At 37.9% G+C, this 17313-nt stretch overlaps 1 protein-coding gene across 5 annotated transcripts in view; it reads left to right on the forward strand.

Moving 5' to 3' along the window:
- The window catches only part of fbxw7 (F-box and WD repeat domain containing 7), a 173335-nt gene that overhangs the window by 142102 nt on the left and 13920 nt on the right, over positions 1–17313 (forward strand). For 4 of the 5 annotated variants that reach the window (XM_077232408.1, XM_077232407.1, XM_077232411.1 and 1 more), the window contains 6 exons: positions 3480–3547; positions 6165–6303; positions 8527–8661; positions 10933–11056; positions 11193–11329; positions 12332–12445. In XM_077232408.1, the coding sequence (XP_077088523.1) occupies positions 3480–3547; positions 6165–6303; positions 8527–8661; positions 10933–11056; positions 11193–11329; positions 12332–12445 (717 nt within the window). The remainder of the gene's footprint in view (positions 1–3479; positions 3548–6164; positions 6304–8526; positions 8662–10932; positions 11057–11192; positions 11330–12331; positions 12446–17313) is intronic. The other variant, XM_077232410.1, reaches the window with a different exon arrangement.

A 17313-nucleotide genomic window follows, 5' to 3' on the forward strand; every position in this document is an offset into this window, starting at 1 on the left:
TGCAAGCGTGCGATGTAAGATTCGTACAGCTCTTTGTAATATTCAAATACGACGCGCGCACGTACAATGTACACTGCTTCGTTGATTTTAATGTCAGCTTTCGGGTTTGTCGCGTCGCGCTCTGAGCGCGTACACTGCGAGGTCCGTGCGCGTCTTTAAGGGTGCGTCGGTGAAATATGCGACTGTTCTTACGGCCACTGCGGAAAAATCTCCAGCTGACATAGAGAATCACCTTCCGCGATATTCATTCACTTGAACCTACTTTAAGTCTCCTTTACAGGAAGCTCATATGTAGAAATGGATGTGATGCACTTGATTATGGGGTGGGTTTGGAGAACATAGGCTCCATCACTATTTCTTCACCATCTGCCCATCCTAACATACATGCTGCACCTGCGCTTCCTTCATCATACATATCTATCCATTCCCTATTAGATCTTAAAAAGCACTGCATCATTCTTAGCATTATTTGTAAGTCTTAACTGTTTTTTGATGTATAATTGACTAGTTAAAATTTTTGATACTCATCTTCCTGCACCAATCAGAGTAAACCTGTTATTATTTTGTGCTTGTGCGGAATGTAGCCTGATATGCAGCAGAAACCATATTGGACTCCTTTACTGTTATTGTAGCCATGTTAATATGTAAGGTACAGTCGCGTATTTGATGTTGATGTGTGAATGATTTTGTAAGGGAGTTGTGTCAGCTTCTGCGCTGCCTGTTGAAGGGTGTGTATCCTCCGCTGGCTGGCAGCATCAGACCACCCTACAGTGATTGGGTCACCGTGTCATTGCTTTTGACTGAGGAAACCGAGCCACATCTGGCGCACAGCACACACTTTATGATTTTGAATTTGAGTGAAACGAATGTTTTAAATCCGAGAGCTTATCAGAAGCTTGCAGTCGCTGCAGTTTTCAGAGTGTCCTCTGATCAGAACCACATCGAGTAAACGGCAGTGACGTTGACGGATGGTCCCGGCAATCTTGTTACTGTAATTGTTTGGTTATAAAAACAAAACTCATTAAGGATGTTTGATGGTCTTAGATGGACAAATTTTGAATATAGATCATGCAAATGTATCCCTTTAATGATAACCTTCATGATGCTCAGTTTCTGACATTCTTATAGTTTGTTTCATCCGTTTTTATGATTGTTAGGGTTACATTTGTGAAGTGAAGCACACTTTTATAGTCTAAAATGTGAGAATTTTAACTATATGCGCAGTCGTGACCAATCCAATTAGTTCTCAAAATAAAGAGCTAGGTTATTCATTCATAAATCACAGGATTTATTCACTAAAACAGGTTATTCGGTTTCCACGAACACAAGCATTCCTGTTAACCACAGACCAAGCCATTTTTGCTCTGTGGTGTCAGACACAGAGAATGATTACACAGTGACTCATCTAAAATCAGATGGGTCTCACTGTGAACCCTAGAGAAAAGCGACAGTCTAATCCACTCAGTGAAATGAATGTATAACTAAGCAAATTATGGTTTCACTTTGTTCTCATTATTTTGTGTTAAGTGCTTTTTACCAAGTTGGCTTGACAGGTTTAGGTATTAGTAGTGATTATCAAATGTGGCATTCCCTGAGAGTTTTGTGTTTCTCGTGGAGTAACCTGAGAGCGTCTTAACACTTTCGAACACACACCGGCTCTTAAGCAGTTCCAGGCGTGCACTTTCATACCTCTTCATTGTCATGCCATCTTATCTTCATTCATGCAAATTGGCTCATACACCATGCCTGTCCTATCTGTTTGACTACCTTTGTGGTGAGATCACTGACTGAGGAATCAGCTGCGGGTGGGTCCAAACTGATCCTTGCCATGTTGTCCCCTAAAAACAAAATGTAGTTAGGACTGTGTTCTGAAAATAAACAATATACTTTTTTAGAAGTTTTTAGATATATAAATGTCCTTCCTAAGTCATGTGTCCTGGTGCCAGGCCTGGATTTTGTTCTTTCTGTGGTCGTCTCAACACCACCAAATGTCACGAATGTTTTAAGCAGAGAAATGCAGTGGTATTACAGTTTTGGCTGACGGCTATACATCAGTAATTATTTTAATGTGATTGCAATATATGATATCTTGTTTATATTAACTAGAAATTTAGTAGAATCAATGGTTTTAAATCCTACAGGTGAATTTAGCCATCTTATCGTGTAATACAGAAAGAAAATGTAATATTAATTTTAATATTTGCAGAATATTGCATTTATCATTGTTGTTACAAACAGTAGTAGTAATGATAGTATCCTATGCTCACCAAAGCTGCATTCATTAGATCAAAATTAAATACAGTAAATACAGTTGTTAAATATATTTATTATCAATGATCGATTTTGAAAATAGTGCTCTTAATATCTTTGGAAACACATTTTTTCAAGATTAGGAAGTTCAAAAGAAAACCATTTATTTGAATCAGAATTTACTGTCACTTTAGGTCAATTGAATGCATCCTTGCTGAATAATATAATGAATAAATGTGTTTTGTCACTGCGGATTTTATAGGATGTGACTTTTTTCCATAGTCCTTAACAAATTGTTGTGAGTGCATACACACTGAATGAATGTTGATTTAGGCATTTCAGATCTGTTATTTACCAGTGGCTTGGTACATAGCAACATTGTAAATGTACTGTATGTGCTTGTTTTGGTAGTGAAAATCTTTAGTCATCACTCTTAATTTCTGCTCGCATCCTTAATGACTGTTTAACTTTTGGCGCAACACAATGATTCATAATTTGGAGTCTATCACTGAGCTCCTCCTGAAAGTGAACTGCACAGATTCACTGGCAGCTCTGTACCCTCCTAAAATAGTTTTATTCAAATGTGCTTTAGGACCTCATTGTGTTGAGGACACTGAACCCTTGTTTTTCCAGAGTAGATGCTCCGTAGCCAGGCACCAACTATGCAGCAAAACCAGGGCCATTTCAGCCTGTGCGGGGGGTGGGTGACATAGAAAGAGACAGTGAAGCATAGGGTCAGTCTTTTTTTTCTTTTTCTTTTAAGCCCATATAAATGTAGGCTGTTGTGAAAGCACAGCCTTTAACTCCAACACAGTGTTTTTGTGTGTATGTGCCCCCCTTTCCAACTCATCTGAGGGCTGTGCACGTTTATACCATACACCTCTTTGAAGACTCATATGACAAGCGTTAGCATCAGCTGTCAGACTTTATCTTTTCTGTGCCATGTCACTATAGAGTGGACATGACCTTCCTTCATCTGGCCTACATTTGGTGGTGAGGGAACTAGCACAATACCCAAAAGTGTGTACAAAACTAGTACAAAACCCAGACTCGCTCAGTAGCCTTTACATAGGAAGGAACACAGGTGGATCAGTAGCATGTGGTTTTAAACAGGTTGAGGAATTCGCCCTCTCTTTACTGTCAAGTTGCTTTGTTGGTTGTTTATGGTGTTATTTTGTTGCCATCTACAAACCCAAACTAACCAGCTCCCCTCCTTCTCTTTGTTGCAGATGAAGAGGAAGTTGGACCATGGCCCTGAGGTTCGACCTTTCCCTTCAGGAAAAAAGCCCTGTCCAAGGTAAACCCTCGCCATCTTACCTTGTTCCATCTTAAACTTTTATATGTTTGTGGACATATATATGTTATATATATATATATAAATATATACACACACACACACACACACACACACATATATATATATACCTACGTATGTATGTGTATATATATATATACATATGTATATATACATATAAACTGTATATATATATATATATATGTGTATATATATATATATATATATATATATATATATATATATATATATACAAAATCTCACCTTTTTTCAAGATTTTGTATTTCAATTAATTGTAAAATTCCATCCAATTGAATAATCCTTAAATATTATATTCATATATATATATTATGAATTAAGAATTTTAAATGAGTAAATAAAATAAGAAATTAACATTTTTGTATAATGCTTAAACTTGCATTTAAACATATATATTTTTTAAAAGTTAGTTTAAGAATATGAACTACATAAACTAAATGATCCTCTCCCTTGTTCCATTAAGATTTGTACAAAATGTTTTAAGCTCTATTTTTTTTACTCATTTAAAATTGTATTAATAATATGAATATGTATCGATTATTCAATTCAATTTGATGACATTTTACTATTAATTGAAATAAGCACCAAATCAGCACATTAGTAAGATGTATGAAAGATAATGTGACACTAAAGACTAAAATAAAGGCTGCTGATAATTTAACTTTGCCTTTACAGAAATAAATAATTTAAAAAAAAATTATATATATATATATATATATATATATATATATATATATATATATATATATGTTTTTACTGTTTTGGATCAAATAAATGCAGCCTCGGTGAGCATAAGAGAATTCTTTCAAAACATTTAGAGATCTTACCATCCCCAAACTTTTGGCAGAAAAAAAAAATATATAAATATAGGCCTATATATAAATGTGTATATATACTATTTTTATTTTTTTATTTAATGTTTGAAAATCTCCAATTAGCCAGGTTTTTATCCACATGTATATGCACATTTTGGGATATCACATATAAAATGGCTGGATGGAAACACTAAAAAATGAGTTGGGGGAAAAAGACACATTTACCAAATAAATTGCCTGATGTGCATTAAAAATGTAATGTGACTTTGATCATGCAATTAATAATTTGCTCAGATGTTTGACTACAGTTACGTCCTACTGTCTGACAAGGAAATCTGCCCACGATTGCTTCCGAACATGATGTTTGTGTTATGTCAACACACTTTAAACCACAAGAAAAAAGGGCCACAGTGTCTTCCTTTAGTTTTGCATAAATTTAACTGGAATTAATCATTTTGTTCTTTTGAACAAATGGGATGAAAGCATAGCTTTATTTGTAAATTGTTTGTGTGCAGTTCCTTTTTTTCACCTAAATTAAATTCACAATTAGGATGGAAACAGCTATTTAAACTTCTTTTTTGTATCTTTCTAATCATCTAGCTGCCTTTACACTGCAAAGCTCACCTGAAACCTACGCATTTAGTTTTGCTGCCTTGCAAGAGCTAATATATACATGTGCAAATCTAGCTCTTTTTTTTTGGTGTTGCTAATGGTTCAGAAATGACACACAGTCACTCAAACCCCTTAATCATAGAATCACCACCTGAGAGGTTCCTTATTCAGCAAACCCATACTCAGCATTCAGCTCTGACGAGTATTCATGCCTTATTGTCAAGACGCTGGTGTTCTCCTGGTTTATACTAGAATAGTACATGGCCAACCAGTCAGCAGTTGCGCGCTGGGTAATTGAAGTATCTTGGCATCTCGCTCTCAAATCCCATTAAATATGAATCCATAATAAAAACAGACCTCACTACGTGCTCGCCTGCACTCTTCCCGCTCTCCTTCTCATCCGTTCATTTCTTCCACCGGAGAAGGTATTTGTGGATAAGCAGAAAGCAAGGAAGGAGTGCTGAATTGTCTTTTTGGTGTTAGTGTAGGGCCCCAGAGACATCAAATTGCAGTAAGGACTGCTGACATGGGACAACTCTCTGTGTCCCTTTCTCACAAGTGGAAAAAGGAATGTGCTTACTGGTTTGCATACATTAAGCTTTTGAGCACCGTTTTAAATGGACTCTATAATAATGAAATGGAACAAGAAAGGGTTTCCAGGAATGAAACAAAGATGAAGATAAACATTTGAATAAATTGGTGTTGGGCAGGTGGCTGATTGAATTCTGAGGCTGAGGTAAATGGTCACGTTGTCTAATGTTGGACCACAACAGCGGCTCAAGTGGACTGTAGTGCTCATCTGGCACCGATTCTCACACACCACTTTGGTTTTGGCTGTAATTCTCACACTATTGTTCTGAAATTAAGCCTCAGATTTTCATAGTTGCTTCATCCACAGTACATTCAGTAAGCTATTTTGTTTTGAAATCTTCTATAAACTCTACAGTCTTGCCCTCTATCTTTGATAAGGACCTTTACTTACTGCATACTAAATTACCACAAAACAGATGTCTCCTGTCAGAGTGAATTGTTGTAAATTCCTCAACCCAATGCCCTTTACAAATGTTATAATTTGGTGTGATTTTGAGTTGTATATTTTTCCCGCTCTTGAAGTCTAATTAGTTTTCCTCTTTTTATCCTTCCTCACTCAATAGTCCCACAGGACTGCCGTACCCACCTACCCCCACCACGTTTGGGGGCTTGCGAGCGGTCAACGGGCAGGGTCAGCAGAGACGGCGTATCACATCCATCCAGCCCCCCACGGGCCTGCATGAGTGGCTCCGCACCTTTCAGGTGAGTTCAGCCAAATAATTTGAGTCTTTCTCACAAGATCTGCCAGAGTTGGTTGTTAACCAGGTGCACTATACTATCACTGCTGAATAAAACCGTAATCATGGTAAAATCACTGTAGCACACTTCTCTAGGCATATCAGGGTTTTTTGTTGTTTTTTTAAACATGACACCATAGTTTAATACACATTAACTATTATTATAATAAATTACTTATTATTATTATTATTATTATTAATAATAATAACAAACACATTGTGGTTATTATTAACAATTCTTCTGCCAATAATTTCACCTACCTGTACTGTAGCCTGTTTATGGTTGTTGTTGAACATTCTATAGATTTCAACAAGCATTAATAAACAATTTAGATGACAGATTTGCACATATTGGCTATATAATGGCACATTAAACATTGTTCCCATTGATTAATTCGTTGTGAGGGAATGAGTCAAGTCTTGGGATTGAATCATCAATTTGTGGTTATGATGTCTTGCTTTTTTCCCCCGTCCACGTCAACTTAATTAAAATAAGGAAATGAGTTAGTACAGCGTGGCCATGATTAAACTAAAATGAGGGACTGTTTTAAACTTAAACCGTGTCCATGAATACATTTGTGGTACTCTGGGGGCTCTGCACTGTACCTTGACAACATGTGCTAAGAAAATTCACTTTTTTTGCAGTCTGGTGTTATGTTAATCACTAAGTGCTGGTACTAAGATCTGACAGAATCTAAATTAGCTATTTAAGGACATGCGGCCGTTACAAGTTTGCAACTATTTACATCTTTGTCATATCCGTCTTACTAGAACAACAATTCGAGCCTCAACAGAAAGCAGAGGCTCCACCTCTGCCTGTGTTTGCTCTGCCTTACAGATAATTACAGGCTTCATCAGTCCTCGGGCTTTACGAAGCTGCTCTGGCATGAAATAGCAGATACCTGTGTTGACAGAGGATGAAGAAGCTTTCGTCTAATGCTCAAAGTTTTCCCAGAGATGTGCTCTTGCTTCTACTGAATTAATTTTGAGTCAAGCTAGCTTTCCGTTTACCCTTTATTACTCTTTTTACTTAAAAAAAAAAAAAGCCTTTAATAAATGTGCAGTTGGGAATGTGCACGTAATTCTTCATGACGTCAATGGCGAGTCATTAAATAGTGTCTCAGGAGAGAATCAATAGTTTTGTATAATGTCCTTTCAATTGCGGTCTGTCTATGTGGTTACACAGTGGGTTCAGAAATGGTTTTGCTTGTTTGCTCAGTCACTTCTTGAATGAGTTACTTGTTTCTGCCCTGAGTTATTGTAAGGCTTACATCTGGAGGTGCGAATGACACTCCGTATCCCTATGAGTCAGCGGTTTCAGTATCGCTTACGTGATTCACATTAAATGTGTCATTTCTGCTTTCTACAGTGGAAGCCTGTGGTGCTGTATCTTAGTTATCAGTTCAGGTTTGAAGCCGGGAATTAGAATTGCAACCTTTGGAGTTCTGACAGTCATTGGAAACCTTGCTGGAATTTTCAATGTTTTATCTTGGAAATGTCAACCTTTGTCATAAGTAATAACACATGTTGTTAAAGTCATGGAAATTCATTAATAATGTTTGGGAAGCCTGTATCTCAAGATTAGTCTAATTAGTTGGCTTCAATTAAATAACCAACACAAATAAGCATTTGAATCAGATTTTTGCTCAACTGTTTAATGGTATCTCATTAGTTTGAGCTGTTAAAAGTCTTATGCTTGCATAAACACATAGACCTAAACCAGCCTGCAACAGCAATGCTGAGTTCCCCCAGCTGAAGTGTTTTAGCAGTAAATTATAGTCCTCCATAGTCCTCTTCTGTACATCCCTCTTCCATCATAAACATCCATGAGCAATCCTCCTCCCTTATTTGATGCGCCTCAGAGCGGAATGACTTTGGCACAATCTCTCTGGTGCAGCACGTCCTCACTGAGAGCGAATTAAGTTGCAAACACCATGAGATCAGCAAAACATTTTTATTCCAATGCATCAAGTTGACCGCAGCTTAATATGGAGAGAACGAACCCTGGGAAGTTTCCAACAGCCCCAAGACATGAAGTCTGTTCCATTTGTCTCACAAGAACCTTCATGGTTCCGTTCATACCAGAAGTTACCATTACAGGGAATGGTTTGCTGCAGAGCTCTAAATGTAAACGTGCACACATTTTTTTATATGCTCTTGGTCACTTGTGCTGACGTGTGTGTTACAGAGCTGGAGTGGCCCAGAGAAGCTGCTTGCGCTGGATGAGTTGATCGACAGCTGTGAGCCCACGCAGGTGAAACACATGATGCAGGTGATCGAACCGCAGTTTCAAAGAGACTTCATCTCATTGCTGCCAAGAGAGGTAAATATAACCTACAACACTGATGTCCATTCATTTTAATTTAATGCAGTCTTCCACTTTATGGCTTTTTTCTTTGATGGCTTTGACAGGGTGGTTTTAAAGCAAAGTAGTAGGTGCTGGAAATTAGTTTGACAGACATGTCCTCTTACACCTCTTCAAAAAAAAGATCACAATTCTCTCAGCCTCTGTTCAAGAATATAGAGAGGAAACTACCTTGGCGCCCCCTCCCCTTCCCTTTCTCTGCTCTTCTTCTTTCTGTAATGGCAGTCATCTCTTCCTTTCATCCTCTCTCCTTCCTGTCACTGTTTCAGCTTGCCTTTCTTGTTCTCCATCACCTGTCATCTTTCCCGGCTCTCCTCCCCATCAAGGTTGTTTTTCTTTTGTGTCAGTGCAGTAATATGCAGGGTGTGTCTGTCTGGCTGATTGAAGCAGATTGTGGAAAAAGCTCCTCTAGGCTAGTACTGTACACTCTGTGGAATCTCAGACTGCAACCTTTGTGATTGATTGCATAAGGAATGGTGAAACTGTTTAGACATGCTCTGTCTTCACTGAGGTCTGCGCAAAATGGCAGCACACTTGACAATGGGAGAGCAGGAAAAAAAAGAAAAGAATTGTACATTGATAATCCACTACTGTGATCAAGTGAAGACCTTAGTCATTTAATAGGGTTAAAATGGCTAAAAGGCAAAAATTAAGAAAAAAACATTTTTACTTCTCAAAGATCCAAATTCCCCCCCCCCCCCCCAAAAAAAGTTAAATATTGGAGCAACATTTGTGTAAAAGTAAATGAGGGCTAGTGATAGTTGAGTTATTATTTCATAATGTATTCCATTATTAGTTATGTTATATATTAATTATATTATCAATAATGACAGTATGTCACCAAATTTTAACTCATGAATGAGTTAAATCATTGGATATAATTTAACAACATACTTTAAAGGGTCATTCCACCGGTGGAGAAATGAATATGTATTGAAAGTGGGTCATGTATGTAGTAGAATAGTATCATAAATTTCTAATTTGGGACCTTCTTGGCCGATAAAAGGCAGAAAATTACTTTTTTGTGCTTGTGGATTGTAGACAACAATCCCCATAGTGCATTGCAATGCTCAGCTCCGCAGGCCACTCCCAATACAGTAGCTAGCTTAACTGCAAGATATTTGTGCAATGAACCTGCCACGTTAGCGTGTTAACAAAATGAAAATAAACTTACTTTACAGAAAGACGACCATTTGAACCTGTAGGCTTTGGCTGACGTTGCCAGTTGACGTTAGGTATTCTAAAGTAGGTCTCCAGGACTCGCTATCCATATGGGGTGCGAAACTCGGGTGAGCAACAACAAACACGTCCGTGTCATCCTCCGATTCCGTAGCACTGCTGGAATTCTCGGCAGCAGACAGACTCTTGTTCTGTGTCCATTTGCTCACAGTGAGAGCACAGGCACCACCAATCTGCCCCAGCTCGAGCCATTGCGGGCTCCTCGTCCTCGTCTCGTCGGCTGTGGTGACAGCAGCTTCAGCCGCCTTCGGTTCCTCCATAGCCCTCAGCTGCTCGTCACGATACTGTGGCTCATAAAGGCAGCCACGAACATCCGTTTCTACCATAACTTCATCAAAATCCAGATCCTCCATAATGCATCCGTCTGCGTATTCAGTACCTTCGTCCATATTTTCAAAAAGTTTCTGCCGGTGAAATCAAACGCACCGGCACTGATCTGTGATAGGTCTGTTAGCGCATTAGGTCCAACCCCCTATGGGCGGGTTTGAAAGGGTGGGAACTTGTGCTTGTAGTCTTCACAGAAATGCCCCCCTTTTTACACTTCCTACAATGACGTAAAATGACGATTTTTGCGTCATTGTAGGAGGAAGTGAAAAAGGTAAATAGAGGATTTCTCTCGTCTCAGGGGAAAATGAAAGAGTGTTGCACGACCATTCAATAGTATGACTGGATTTCTAACAATGGAAATCTTAATGCAAATGGGTGGAATGACCCTTTAAGAGCATGTTTATTGAAAATAAGTTTCAACAAATGTTTAGCCAATGTTCTTTTTATTAAGCTTTTAAAACCAATGGTATTATCTCAAATCCTATGCTTTTCCTATTTCATTGGTTCCTGAAAAAACTGCATTGTATCATTTTGAGAGAAATAAAATAAAAAGGATCTTAAGCCCCTTTGTGACACTATCCCAATAGTGTCTTGATCCCTGTTGTACCCTACTCTTTCTCACCCTCTCCTGATGTCTCACTCTCTCTCTATCTTGTGTTGTAGTTGGCCTTACACGTATTGTCATTTCTGGAGCCAAAGGATCTGCTTCAGGCGGCTCAGACGTGTCTTAACTGGCGCATGCTAGCAGAGGACAACCTGCTCTGGAGGGAAAAATGCAAAGAAGAAGGTGATTTCACTGCTCTCCACAAACTCTGTGGAGGGAGTCAAAAAACAACACATTTATTAAATAGTTGCTTGATTGAAGCCGTTATAATAGTAGAATTGAATCGGTGTCATCTACATAGAAAACGTCTGTTTTGCAGGTATTGACGAGCCCTTGCACATAAAGAGAAGAAAGGTTATCAAGCCAGGGTTCACACACAGTCCCTGGAAGAGTGCCTACATCAGACAACACAGAATAGACACCAACTGGAGGAGAGGAGACCTCAAATCGCCTAAGGTAGTGTGTGTGTTTGTGTGTGTTTTTTTCACTTTTATTTTCTCCTACTTCACGGGTACTTTCCTGATAGTGTCCTGCGAAGTGGGCTTCACTGTATATACACCCGTTTTAAATTAAATTTCAATGTTTATGCCATGTCTAAAAAGGCACTGCACATGGCACAGGGAGCAAGTGTACATTTACACATTACAGGAAAAATAATGTGAAGTGTATATAATATGGAAAATAATGTTATTTTAACATGTGACTGAAGACTGGAGTTATGGCTGCTGAAAATTCAGCTTTGCCGTCATAGGAATAAATTACATCTTAAACTGTAATAAAATAGAAAAGTTATTTTAAATTATACTAATATTTCCCAGTATTGATGTTTTTACAGTATTTATGGTCAAATAAATGCAGCCTTAGTGAGCATAAGAGACTTCTTTCAGAAACATAGAAAAAATTACTGCCGATGGATGGATGGATGGTTTTGCTTCTATCCCCTTTTTCCTACATTCATTTTCCTAGTTCCTCATTACTGTAAGGCATAATATTAAATCACTTTAATCACTTAGTCAGAATTGGCACGCAAACTGATTTTTACTGCTTTAAATCTAATTTTGAATTCCTTTTGAGAGACACCCATCCGCCTGTCCCCTGGGGCTCAATCCTGGAACAGATATGTGTGGAAAAGTGTTAGAAAACACCTGCACTAGCCTGTAAAGAGCTACTCAAAAATCCTCTTTAAGGCACAGTGGGTGCAAAAAAAACTAAAAAATGTGTATGCACACATGCTTCAGCTGCACCTGAACAGCAGAAGCATTTATTTACCCGACTCGTTTGTTACCATGGTGACCATGAAACTGACGTTTTTGTTCATCCATGTCAAGTTGAAAGCTGCTTTCCCATTTGCCACATCAGCAGGTTCACAACATTCTCACACATCACTGAAATACTGGTGTTTCTGTTCATTTTGTAATTAATCTTTCTCTCTCTCCTGTGCCTTCCCTCTATCTCCAGGTGTTGAAAGGCCATGACGACCATGTCATCACCTGTCTCCAGTTCTGTGGCAATCGCATAGTGAGCGGCTCAGATGACAACACGCTCAAAGTGTGGTCTGCTGTTACTGGAAAGGTGAGCTTTTATTTATGTATTTATAATAAAGGTAAATGCATAATCCAATGGGAAATGCATTGTTCAGAGGTGATAAATATATATAAATATGAATTATAAACTTAAATGATTCATTTTTTTCAAATTAAAGGAACAGAATATAAAAATATATTCTGTTGAATATCTGCTGTAAGAGTATTACTCACAGCAGATTATTCTGATTTAAAATTAAGCAAAATTGTGCGTCATTACTCTTACTTAAAGCCAGTCACACTAGAGTTAGATCATGCGAAATTTCTACGGAAACTTCAACGGTGTAATATGACTTCTTTTTTAAATACATATTTCAACATATAGTACATCCAAAATGTATAAATATGCCATGTACTCCACTTTACTGCAACACTGCAATCTGGCAGATTTAAAGTTTTATTTTTTAATTCAGCTAAAGGGTCTCGGAGTAACATATTAATCTTCTATTAGTCACATGTCTTCACGTGATATAAATTCACATGATTATCATTTAAAATGATTGGCTTTAGTTCCGCTATCAGTATCAATGATTATCATTTAATTTTCTCAGTTGTCACTGAATAATAAGGGTGTTCCGATTGATCGGTCGCCGATCATAATTGGCCGATAATTGGTTTGGGATGTGTGATCGGCGGTCTCTATAAAGGCCGATCCAGAAAGGCCGATCAGATGACGCAAAACTCGCGAGACAATTTTTTTACGCCCTGGTAAGAATGGCTTCACCGATCTGGCAATTCTACATGGTGTGTGAAAAAGACAATTCATTAGCAATCTGCAATGTGTGTACCAGGCTGCGGCCACTTGTCAAACTGTGATCCGCAAACTTTGTTTGAGTTTTTAAATGGTCTAGTGGTAGATCTTTTGCCAAGCATGTCAGAGTTTACGGGTTCTAATCCACACTCGTATATTTTTTTTCTCTCTCATCAAAACTACTAAAATATTTTCATCAGTGGTTACAGTCTAGATTGTAGATTGAAGCGCGCGTCCGAGTGAAGACTGCGCTCACCGCGCGCCACAAGAGAACACTGTATCCATGACACTGATAGCAGCGGCAACGAGCGCTCAGCTTGAGTTAAAAAAAAACACACACATTTTAGATCTCGCTAGATCTCTTATTTAATAGCGAACTAAATGAATGCTCTGCTAGATAACTGGAGATGGTTTATATATTTATATTTGGTACCTCCGTGCCTCAATGTTACAAAAAGTGGCGGGGGACAAAATCGATCCTGAGAAGTCGTGGGAGAGATTTCACTGGATCTAAACAAATCAATCTAACCATAGATGTGACCAGTAGTGGTGGCTTTCTTAATCTGTTTAAAATATTTTTGCAAGGGTTCTTGTAAAAAAAAAAAAAATTTGCCAAGAAATTGAGAGAAATGAATCTAATAATCTCTATCCACCCTCTCTCTTTCTCTACCTCTCTCTTTTTCTCTAAATGCCCACAAAATCTGACTGAGCATCCTAGAAAAAAGCAAAGTTATAGATAGATACAGATATGGAAGTTGTTAGTTATTTGTATTTTTTGTTGCTTTGCACTTTACTACCTGTGGTCCTTGCTTGTCCTTTAAGTGTATTAGAAAAACTGATGGCTGACTGACTCAAAACAATATTTTGGCTATAGCCTTTTTTGTTGCAGTTTTTAGTTTAAAGTAGTCTAAAGCTAAATTTAAAAACTCAGATGTTCTGTATTTTATTTTTTTTATTTTATATTCTACAGGAAAGTTGTATTTTTCAAGCCCTAAGCTGTTAATATGCTGGACATGTTGCTTGCAAATAAATACACCGGTGTCAATTCATGATACATTGTCTTCTCTTAAATGTAATACTTAATGTACATTGTTGTTAAATATAGTTTAATAAGTAATGCTACTTGGTAAATAGAAGGCTTCAAATAGACCATGTAATCGGTGATGGGTATCGGTATCGGGTGATACAGCTTCCAGTAATCGGGGATCGGTGATCGCCCCCAAAAATCCTGATCGGAGCACCCCTACTGAATAATACATTGAGAAACTCAGCTTTTTGTCATTTTCCGTAATGTTCCGTGACTTTGCTTGCATTTTCAAAATGCTTTCAGATATTTGAGGTGTACATGAATGTGCAGCTGACTCCTCTCTGTCCTCCTCTCTTTCTCTTCATCTTCTCACTCTCTCTCTCATGGGAGGTGTGTTTTCATTGAGCATCCTTGTACAACAGCACTCACTGCCATCTCAATTCATCCAGAAAACCTGCACATAAGCATCTTCATCACTTATTCACATGAGAATGTGAGAACAGTCATGTTCTATTGAACACTGAGGTGATCACTAGCTGCAAACACCCTGTCTGTCTTTCTGCCTGACTGTCTCTCTCTCTCTCTCTCTCTCTTTTTTTTCTCACCTCCTTTCTTTGCCAATCCCTTCCTCCTGCACTTTAAGGATTCATCACGCTGGCTGATGCTGTGACATGGTCCTTTTGCTACAAGTTTATGGCACTTGTAAAATAACGTGTTTGCGTGTGTGTACGGTTCTCTCATCATGCAGCGCTGCCCTTTCCATCCTGACCTCCATTTTCAACCAGAGTCTAATGAAATCTCTCCTTTCAATTGTTCAATACCATAACAGACACTTACAGGGGCGTTGTCATTCTCGTTTGTTAGATTCTCTAGACTCTCACTAGTCCGCCTTATACAGAAGAGGATCTCCAATCATTCCCAAGGTTATCAGCCTTTGAGCTTCTGTAATCAAATCTAGTGTGCATTGAATGGCTCTCTCGTCTTATCACAACGGAGACGTGATTGGTGCAGCAGCAACATGCTGTCTGATGAGAGACATCATCGTAACAGATGGCAGATGCGCCATGATTAGGGTCATCGCCGCATATATGGCAGGCTGCCTTTTTGTTCCCATCATGCAGTTCTGTTTGCAGAGCTGTCGAAAAGAAGCACCAGCTTGAAAATGCTTGTAAAGCTTGGATTAACTTCTGTTACTCAGAAATATACCCACATTTTTCAATAAAGGCTAAAACGGGCATTCCCAACAGAGAGCGGACATAGGTTGTAAATGTATGTTTATATAAATGTATTCATAGTTCTAAAAACATTTGTATTTGTACGCGTGCAGCTGGCCCATAATGGAAAACAGTTGATATGTCAATCATTTGTGTTCCCACATTATAAGTCTACATTAAAAAAAAAAAAAAGATATATATATATATATATATATATATTTTTTTTTTTTTTTTTTTTTTTTTTTTTGTAAAAGTAGGTAGAAGTAATCTTAAATGCAAATATCCAATATCGCAATAAAAACCTAATATCAGCTGATAAATTAAAACTGCTAAAATAAGTAAATTAAATAGCTAAATAAGTCAATTAAATGGTTTAAATATTTTCTATTTAAATTGTTATAATATATTAATTTCGAATATCAGCCGATAACCAGTATATTATGCATCCCTAATATAAAGGAGATTATAGCTATGTGAATAGTGTCAAGTCTGATGCAATGCTTTAGAGAGTCCCCTGTAACTCGCTGGGGCCAATTAAACAGGAAATGCTGTCCTTTGAAGCGCTTGTCAGAGGAAGTGGAACAGTAAACCAGGAGACAATGGGGTTTAGTGCGACTACTTTCATACTCTCTATTCACTTTTGCAGTTCACTCAGCTCTAAACTATTAACTGTCTTTTTGAGGACATTAATAAAGTCCAATATACATTCTTCTTGGGTTTTAAAAATGTGAATTTTCTGCACTTTTGCGGTCTGCATTTCTGTTGTCGTGACCACAACCATAAAACTCTGAATATACGTATGTGCGGTTTCACTGCTCTGTTCATCTCTTTCTGGTTCTGTTACAGCCTCTCTGTCGTCTTGACCTTGGGTCTGTTTACTTTTTCCTCTCGCTACACTTCAGTTCACCATTTAAGTGCTGTAAACCCCTGGAGCTCCTGCAAGCAACTCACAGGCAGATACTCACCCTCTGAGACTAAAACCTTCTCGGGTTGAGATCGATAGCAGATCTAGACAAATAGGCTCCTTTGGGTCATGGGTCCCAAATTTCTACAACACCAACCCTTATGTACACACATACTCAGACAAACACTGTTATTTTTTTTTGTGCAAATTTTTTTTTTTTTAAGTTTGACCTCTATTTTGTCTAAAGAATGAAAGCGTGTGCTTTCCCTTTGTATCGTGTTTGGATGTGTCATTGTCCAAATTTCTCTCCATTCTTTGTTTGCTTTGCTGATATTGTCTGAGGATAAAGCCGGCCAAAGAATGTCATAGCGAGAGAATAGTTGGAATTCCTTTGCACACAAGTGCTCTTTTCTCAGTAAACACCCTTCACTCATTTTGCTCATTATAGTTGAGCCCATTTTGAGTTTATAGATTAAAACAGAAAATTGCCATTCACTTGTTTTTCACAAGCCCAAAAAAAAAGGGTCCAAAGGGGCCATTTTGCTTCAGTCCATCTGTTGGAACCAGCAGCTTTCTTTCTGTTTAGGTAAAAAGGTGCCCTTCACTGCTGATCTGAGACCAGATTAACAGCTTTTCCCATTACAGATAATGTTTATTGAGAGTTGGCAAGCACCACTATGGGTTGGTTCCCGCTTTCTTTAGAAGTGATTCATGAAAAACTTGGACAGGAAAGAACATAAAATACCGGTTGCTAAAAGTAGTTTTTAAATCAAGGATATTATTTATGCACACAAAAAATTTGAGACATGCAGTCTTGGATAAGTTTATGATTATTTTAGAGATGCACCATACCATATAAGCAAAGAATTATTCAAAACCTTTTATTTGCATATCTTTTTAAATAATATTTTTATAGTGTTATGGGTCAAATTGACCCATTTAGTTTTTTTATTAGTCAAAT

The sequence above is a fragment of the Siphateles boraxobius genome, unplaced genomic scaffold, assembly GCF_051911475.1.
Source record: "Siphateles boraxobius isolate OS27281-9 unplaced genomic scaffold, OSU_SipBor_1 17, whole genome shotgun sequence".
Taxonomy (NCBI): Eukaryota; Metazoa; Chordata; class Actinopteri; order Cypriniformes; family Leuciscidae; genus Siphateles; species Siphateles boraxobius.